Genomic DNA, 9,237 nt, shown 5'->3' with positions numbered 1-9,237 from the left:
CCTGTTCAGGCGCCATTATAGTCAAATGGCGACAGGATACATGCAGCCTAATGCATTCACTGACATTGACAATTATAGGGTGGGTAATCCATGGGTGCTTTAATCCGCAGATGGTTAGCCCACTGGTTAAGTGGGACCACCCTAAATATATGTAGTATTGTAGCCAAAGGAAAAAGCGCATTGCTGTTGTTGTTGTTGTTGTTGTTATTTGCCTTCACGTTGCTTTCATCTTATGGTGACCCTAAGTTAATCCTATCATGGGGTTTGCTGGGGCTGAGAGTGTGTGATTCATCCAAGGCCACACAGTGGGTTTTCATGGCCGAGCGGGGAATCAAACCCTGATCTCTAAAGTCATAGTCCAGCATTCAAATCACTATACCATGCTAGCTCTCAAGAAGGGCTTACTCCTGAGAAAACGTATGTAGGGCTGTTGTTATGGGTTTTCTAGCAAGAAGAGCCTGCTTTCTGAGGTTGGATTTTGCCAATGAAATCTCATCCTACATTAACCTTTGAACTCAGTGGATTTTATTGTAAAATGTATAACAGTTGTTCTTCTGCAGTTTTTCTGATAAAAGTGCCTCTGTTGTAGAAGTCAGCAATATAAGAGGAACTCCATTATTTGTTTATTGACCTATGATTTCTGACCAGGCTTCCTACCATGTTGACTTCCATTTACATGCTTCTTCAGCATGCTTTCAAGTGAGTGCTTCTGCGGTCTGCAAAACACTAGCATACTGTTGAGAGCGAGAAGCGTATAACCTTACTTACATAGATAATAATGATAATACTGTACCAAGCTGCAGTTCTGTGTAGATACCTTTTCTGTAGGAACAAGCATCATTCACTACAATGGGAATTACTTCTGAGGGCTGTTTCATATAGGACTATGATGCTGCTTTGCTGAGATACCAAGAACCCAAATGTGAATTCTAGAATCTGTGTATAAACTTAAGTCCCATAAATAGCAAGTATGATGATATTTTTTCTTACCCACCTCTCCTCATGGGTTGAGGTGGGGAACAACAACAAATCATAAATTACATAGGGTCTGTTTTTAACATATTTTCTTCTTTTTTCCATGATTTTGTGTGGGAATAGGAGGAGATCTTAGTGAGAAGGAGAAGGAATTTTTCATTATGGCACTGTTTTTAAAAATAATCTTTTTTGCTTCTTCATCCATCAATGTGGGAATGGAAACGCAGGGTGAGAGCATAGCAGTGTGGGTCTAGTAGCCACTTCCCAGCCTCTCCTCCTACTCATTTGACCTAATTATTAAACTCCCCAGGCTGCAGAAAGAGGCATATGGGTTTAATCATTAGGCCAAGAGGTTTGAACATTGCAGCAGGGAGAAAGGAACATGGGTAAATAAATGTTGGTAAGTAAAGTGTTGTGTAAGATGAAAGCATTTCCCTCCTACTGTGACTGTTGATGCTTCCTGGGAATTAACAGGGAAAGGCAAGATTTATAATGGGGGTGAGGGGGAGAAATGTGTGAGTCCTGAGAATTATTGTGTGTGAAAGAACTTTGAGATAGCTAACACCAGGTGTTCAAAAATTCTGACCTAGGAGGTCTCGCAAGCACTAGGTCATCTGAAAGGTCATGAGAATATTTTATACTACATTGCCTCTCAATCTTTCTTTTATGCACCTTGTATTTTTATCTCTTTAAGGGGTTGGAATTGTGCAGCCTTCCAGTTATTGAACTGCAACTCCCAGCAGCCATAGCCAGCCTAGCTAAATGCTGGAAAATGCACTTCAAGAACATCTGAGGAGACACATAGTTCCTGTCCCTGAATTAGAATGAGGCACCTCCAGAAAATCAATTTGTAGTACAGTATGAGTTTAACAGTACAGGTATTTCAGTTTTTGTACTATAATCCGGTATCTGGTTTAGTACTAAAATCTAGTTTAAAAGTGGTAGCCTTGCTATCTAGAAAAGAAGAGGCAGCTGTGCCCTTCTTTCCTTTCTTTTTCCAAATGAGATCAAGCATTGATGGGAATTAAAACTCATTGGGATATGTATAAAAACCCTTCTTGCTAATCTGAAATAAAATTAACAAAGTGAGTTTGCACTTTGGTGAGTTTCACTAGCTCTTCCATTTACTTTCTATGATCTATGCCACACTGACAATTTTCACATTATTAATAACATGAATATAAATTGTTATGTGCCATTTATGTAAAGAGATGGTAAAATTTATGTTAATGTCACTAGTCTGTCGGTGTGGGGTAGTGGTGTGAGTGTTGGACTACAACTTTGGAGACTGGGGTTCAATTCCTGCTTGCACACACACACAACCCAAAAAACACTGGGTGACCAGATTCTCTCAGCTTGAGAGGTTTTCTCAGCAAACCCCCTCTGAAGAAACATGCCAAGAAAACCCTATGAAAGGGTTGCCTTTGGGTCGCCATAAGTCAAAAATGACCTAAAGGCACACAGCAACAATGTCACTAGTGAAACTGACTTGGAGAATGAAGCCAATCTGCTCCTCTTCCCTCTTTGCATGTTAAAAATGTGTGTTAGGGACACAGTATGGAACAAATATAGTACAGAGAAGGAATTTTTGGCTTTCCAGATGTTTTTGACTGCCGCTCCCACAATCCCTTACCATTGGCCATATTGGGAGTGGCAGATAGGAGCTGTAGGCCAAAATCATCTAGCAGGCCAAAGGTTCAGCACACTTAAAATATAGCAAGTGAGAAAGAGAGTCAACTCGCCATCAGTGATACTGAAAAAACTATTGGCCCAGTCCTTGTGTAAACAGGTAAAACTGTAATAGCAGTGGCCCACTTTCTAAGGACAAAATATCAATTTTATCCAGCAATACTATATTACTCTTAGAATTAATGGCCAAATTCAGTTGGTACTCTCAGCTAAAGCAGACCAATTAAATCAATGGGATTTATGATAAAAGTTGATTTCAGCGGTTGATTGAACCAATCTGTTATAGCTGGGACTTACAGTCAGATTTAGGTCATAGTCTGACATTCTCCAACTCTGTGTTAAGAGCCTTTTTGATCAGATAAAATAAGATAATGGTTCTTGACCCTGATTCTACCAGCACATATTATACCAAATTATCTAGAATACAGACAACTTAGCTGTGTTTCTCTCTGAATACTTTAATATAATGAAGAGTGCTTCCAGATGCAGTTCTTGTTATGCAATGGCCCTGCCCTATTCACATCATTTTACTGAGGGTGCTAGTGGGGGGAAGGCCCCAACATTGTTGTGCCCCACTTGTATTGTAACCTCCTAGGTTCTCTCATAATTTCTTCCATCTTTTTCCTTTTACAAAAAAATCCACTACAGATTTTTTTAAAAAATTAAAAAGAACGTATAATCTAAACCAGACCCAGTCTCTACTACCCAAAGTGGGGGGATGGCTGTCAAAAGGAGCCTTCTGCTCTTTGTCTTTCTTTAGATAACGCAAAGCAGTTGGTTGAATCATAGTACAGTCCTCTGCCAGCTTTTACTTGTAAAAGAACCATTGAGTTCTATAGGTAAAAGTATGTGGGACTGATTTAGCCTGGAAAAAAAACAAAAATAACAATTTCTTTGTGAGAATGCCCTTAAAAGTGTTTTGTTTGTTACACTAACACTCCAGAATAACTTGAAAAATAACTAGCTATGCCATAATTTATACCCTCAAAATTTGTCACTGCTGATTAATCAAGTATACTTTTAAAGGACTAATTTACTGATTAAAGCTCCAATTCTATACAATCAGCCCTCCACCTTCGCGGGGGTTAGGGGTGCAAGACCCTGCGAAAATGGAAGAAATGCAAATAAGTGGGAGAAGGGAGGGAGCCATTACACACTCCCACACCTTCCCCGGTGTGATAACAAGCTACTGCCTTCTCTGGTATAATAGTTGACTGTGGTGAGCCGGCTATCACACTGGGGAAAGTGATGTTGGTGCACACACTCCTGGCTGCTCCCTTCATCGTAGGCTTTTTCCCCCCAAGGGGAAAAGCCTGGGAAGGAGGGAGGGAGGGAGGGAGGGAGGGAGGAGGAGGAAGAGGAGGTGGTGTGTGTGTGTGTCAATCGTGATGAACTTATGAATAATCAAAACTGTGAGTGTCAAAGCCGCGAATGTCAAGGGCCGACTGTATATGTTCCAGAAACACGCATACCTCAAGTTGCAAGTGTTTCCAAATAGTAATTTAGAAGGGAGCTGTACATACTGATTTTTAAAAATGGAATAAAGGGGTGAAAGAGACAGGCAGGAAAAAGTAGCTTGAAGCTGCCTTTTCTGAAGCCACATTGAAACCCCACCAACCACACCATCTGCTCCCAAGGCAGCTGGAGTGCCCATGTCATGACCACACAGCAAAGCTTCAAGCTGCACCACCGGGTGCTGTTTGTTTTACTGTTCCCCCCACCATCCCTGTGCATCTTCGCAAGGTTTAACAGTCAGCAACTGCCATCCCCTTGGATGGCCCTCCTTGTGAATCTGCACACGTTCACATGTGCAGTGCCTCACTGGGACAGGGCATTGGAGCAGAGGTATGCCCATGCAGATGCTGGCAAGGTACAATCATGCCCCATCTTCATCCCCCCCTCACCCCATGCCCCTTCTTGGACTGTCTGTTTTGTGTATGTTGTACTCATCTCCATGAAAGGTGTCACACTTTCTCTTTTGGGCATTGCCACCCTCACTGCTTGGGTACAGCAGCTCCGTCCCTTTTAAATACACTCCTTTATATGCACAATTCAGCTCCTTTTTAGTCAGCCTTTTATCCCTGTAGGAAGGCTTGAGAGCAGTTTCCAGCCAGCTTCGAGGCTTACGTCATCTGAACGCCCCATCTGCTTATTTTGTCCATCTGTTTAAACCACACATATCTTGCATTCCTTTGGTGATGGTGTTTTAATAGATCCAACCAAAGTTGTGTTTCATAGCTTTTGCAACGATGCACGTTGGCTATTCCTGACATACAATTAGAATGCTTTTCAACTACTTTTAATGTATGCCCATGCCTGCTATAAATTCCCTTGTCACTGACTATAGATGAGACTGCTACTATCTTAGCTCATAAAACAACCAGGGCTGCCCTGTGAATGTTTTATCTTTCCTAGAGCAAACTCTTAAGCTTACTGGCTGCTTAGGAATGTTTCAGGCAACATTCCCAACATTATAGCTTGTAGGAGGAAGGAAACATTTATAACTCACTCAGTTCTACATCTGGCAGCCCAATAATCTAAGAACAAAATCTGTTTGCTGGAAGGCATCACCATCAATGGGGCAACTCATCATTTCTCAACAAGTCTAGTGCCATGGTAATGATTTCAAATTAAAAGCCAAGTCAGAACAAGAGCCAGGACAGTGTGTGGCTTTCCCATCTTACAGGAAATTCCAACTACTCAGTGGCATAAATTATTTTGAGTTGAGATGAAACAGAAAACCTACACTTTCTGGCCTGATGTTAATATCATTTTAGAAGTAGCACACCTGTAGTTTCAATAGCATTCCTGAAATTAGCATTTCAAATATTCTTAAGCACCACTGCAAGGAATGCCGCTTTCTCTCTGATCTAATGAGACCTATTGCAAAAATGGGACACTAATAAGATCTCACTCCCATTTTTAAATATGTTCTTTTCTTTTCTTATATATTATATATTTGCTTCAGTTTTGTGTTTTTCTTTTTATTTTCTTTTATATTTTATATTTTGCATTTGATTTCATTTTAAAATTATTTTTATTTTTATATGTTATAGTGCATCATTTATTACTGGTAATTTAATAATAATAATTTAATTTGTTTTATTTATATACCGCTATACCAAAGATCATAGCGGTGATCAGCATGTAAGCTAATTAGCAAGTAAGCTAATTTGCCCCCAACAGTCTGGGTACTCATTTTAGTGACCTCAGAAGGATGCAAGCTTGAGTCGAGCTTGGGCCCTTTTGCTGGTCTTGAACTCGCAACCTTGTGGTTTCGAGTGAATGGCTGTAGTACAGGCATTTAACCACTGCGCCACCATTTTCTATTGTATATTATATTTTATCTTCTATTTATTTATTATTTTATTTTAGCTTTTATTTTATATTTATATTTTATTTTGTTTATTTATTTTATTATGTATTTTATATTTTATGTTATTTTATTCTGGTTCTGGTTTAGCTATAGGAAACAAAATTAGCTTCCTTTTGCAGAAATACTGTTAGGGAGAAGATTCTATTGGACAGTATAACTCTACTGGTGAAAGAAGAGCTGGAAAGTTTCTCTCTTTCTGGAGTGCCTCCCTGTGCTGCCATAATACCTTTGCCAAAAAAGGGACTTCTGTGAATCTGACACTGCCACTAGTATAAGTCACTAGACAGAGGCTTATTTGTGACTTCCTTCACAGAAGAACTGGATGAAGGTCTTATATTTTTAGTTTGTGCATGCTGGCATGAGTTTCAGTGTGGTCTAGTGGTTTGAGTGTTGGTCTGACTCTGGTTTGAATCTCCAATCAGCCATGAAAACCCACTGAGTGACTTTGAACAAGTCACATACTCTCATCTTCAGAGGAAGGGAAAGGCAAATCCCCTCTAAACAAATCTTGCCAAGAAATCCCTGTGATAGGTTTGCCCTAAGTCAGAAATGACTTGAACGAACACTACCGCAACAATCTGTTTGTGGGTACTACAGAAGTGGAATGAATTTTGAAGTAGCAACATGCTGCCATCTAGTGTGTATGAAGTTATCCTGATCTTTAGTTTGCAAAAAAAACATGTTGGGGTAGCTGTGTTGGTCATTTAACAAATACAAACAAAAATCCATCAGTGATACCTTTATTGGCCAAACGAAATGCACAATATACTTGTTGCAAGCTTTCAAAGCTCATGGAGCTTCAAAAGCTTGCAACAAGTATATTGTGCATTTCGGTTGGCCAATAAAGGTACTGTATCACTAATGGGTTTTTGTTTAATTTGCAAGTAATGATGAGCAGCAGCACAACATATTATTCTAGTGCCTACAAAGCACGAATAAACATCAACAAAAATAAGTTTCTTATTATTGTTTCATCTACCACCATGCATTAAATACTCCAGAAAGCAGTAGTGAAAAGAAGCCCTATGTTAATATGTAAAATAATAAATTCCCAGGATGCAGGAGTACCACCTTCTCTACCCAGACATGATTCTCCCTTACCGTGGATACTGAATGAGTACCAAGAACCACAGTTCATCTCAGTCCTTGTGACACCAACAAAAGGATTGTATTGGTATGGGTAAGGTGTAAGTATGTATACTACAGGAAATATTTTCCCCTTTTCTGAGAACAGGTAATTTGTGGCTCCTTTAAAAAAGATTATATTTTGGAAGCTTTTCTTAGTTGAAATGGAAATTGAGCAAGGAAGGGTCAGCTCGCATGATCCCATTTCCCTTCACTCCTAAACCCACCTCCAACTTTATTAAAAGCAGTCTAAATGTTTTAATGAAAATAAGCACAATCAAACCCATGGCTAAGCAAAATGCAACCTTGTCAAACACCATTTTGAGCAGAAAAATTGCAGGAAAAGGGCACTGAATTTGCCACTGCTCCAAGGTTTCAGGTGGCTCTCTGCTCCAAAGTTTCAGAAGGGTGTTTAAAAGAACCCATTTGGAACTATATGCCACAGAACTGAGAGATTTTGAGCTCCCCAATCAAAGTACAAGTTTTCCCCTTCAGTTTACATGGTAAAAGTCAACGTGAGTTGAGAGATGCCACTAATTTTTGACCCAATCTGTAATGAAGCCTGTCCTGGTAGATCAATGCTAGCAAGCAGATTATTTTGGGGAGCACAGGGCAGGGTGTTTTCCACCCACAGCTTTGCCTTCCAACATACACAAGACTCTGCTTAAGAGTCGGACTAGCCCTGACAACAAAGTTCATAAAGGACAGCTTACTGAGTGTCAGAATACTAAGACAGATGGACTCCTTGGTTTGATCAAGCTAACTCTTATGTTGCCTGATTGATGATCTTGTTTACTTGTGTGGCAAAACCTAGGCATGTTTCCTTGTAAGAAGGGCATTCCTTCCTTTGTTTGCAATAAGCATACAACTCCACTTCAGTGTTATGATAGCAATACAATCTATTAAATGCTCATAGTTACAAAACAGCTACAGAAAGTTCATTCTTCATCTCCGGTCATTTCAGGTTCTTAACTTTTGCAAGTAGCATATTTGTTTGACTGCTCAGTAATCTCATTTTTAATGGCTATCACTTGATCTTCCAGTTGTTTCAGTTGATCAGCCTTAGTTTGTTTAATCAGGTTCAAATCTTGTACCTTCTTTTCTAAATCTGAAATAAAAAGATAATGTGGTAAATCCCATAAGTGAAATAAAATCCTACTGACTGACTCAGTTATATGCAAAATCAGCCTTTCGCACTGGGGAAAATCTCACCTAGAGCATGGATAGTTACTTTTGAATACTAATGTTAGTATTCAGTTATATATCTTTACCCTTCAGGATCTTGTCTAGTTCCTTCATAGCTGCCCTTCCAACTTTTAGCCTTCTTCTGATTTCCCGCCTGCAGTCTCCATTCAAATTAATGACTTAGACAAGGTATGGAAAATCTTTAACTATTTCAAGGTCTTCATCATCTACTTTAAAATTATGTAAATCATTTGTGGTCATGGTTTTTATTTTCCTAATGTTCAACTGTAAACCTGCCTAAGCACACTTCTTTCCTAAGCAGGTTTAGATTTGGAGGAAGGAGCCATGAAAATTGGAAGGAAGGAACACCAACAGTTTAAGATTTGCAGATGACACCATACTACTAGCAGAAAATAGCAGTTTACAGAAAAAAAATAAAGGAAATAGTATATTTATTTGGGACAAAGCAGTTGCCTAATTGCTTGCTTTCTGCCTTAAAGCTGCCCATGGATTTATGCTCAGCCCCTAAATTTCATAGGGTTTTCTTTGACAAGAAATACTCAGAGATGGTCTTACCAGTTTCTTTCTGTGAAATATAGCCTACAGCAACTGTTGTTGCAGGGATGTAGCCAAGGGGGGGTTCTTGGGGTCCGGACCCCCCCTTCCGTTAGATAAAATGAATGGTGTGTGCTGCCATGCCGCCGCACCCAAGCCCCATTATAATGGTGGTACTTAGTCTGGACCCCTTCCCAAAATCCTGGCTACGTCCCTGGTTGTTGTTGTGTGCCTTTAAATAGTTTCCGACTTACAGCGACTCTAAGGCAACTGTATCTTGGGATTTGCTGGGGCTGAGTGTGTGTGACTTGCCCAGGGTCACCCAGTGTGTT

The 9,237-nt window shown here is 39.8% G+C and overlaps 1 protein-coding gene across 4 annotated transcripts in view; it reads right to left on the bottom strand.

The window, feature by feature from the left end:
- Positions 1-7,564: 7,564 nt before the first annotated feature.
- LAMB4 (laminin subunit beta 4) overlaps positions 7,565-9,237 on the bottom strand; it is a 59,496-nt gene continuing 57,823 nt past the window's right edge. For 2 of the 4 annotated variants that reach the window (XM_042470732.1, XM_042470733.1), the window contains one exon: positions 7,567-8,273. In XM_042470732.1, the coding sequence (XP_042326666.1) occupies positions 8,134-8,273 (140 nt within the window). In that variant the 3' untranslated portion in view covers positions 7,567-8,133. Of the gene's footprint in view, positions 8,274-9,237 lie in introns of all 4 variants that reach the window. The other 2 variants (XM_042470728.1, XM_042470730.1) reach the window with 2 other exon arrangements.

Source organism: Sceloporus undulatus, chromosome 5 (genome assembly GCF_019175285.1).
Source record: "Sceloporus undulatus isolate JIND9_A2432 ecotype Alabama chromosome 5, SceUnd_v1.1, whole genome shotgun sequence".
Classification (NCBI taxonomy): Eukaryota; Metazoa; Chordata; class Lepidosauria; order Squamata; family Phrynosomatidae; genus Sceloporus; species Sceloporus undulatus.
The sequence above is the reverse complement of the archived record's forward strand: the minus strand, read 5'-3'. Positions and strand labels throughout refer to the sequence as shown.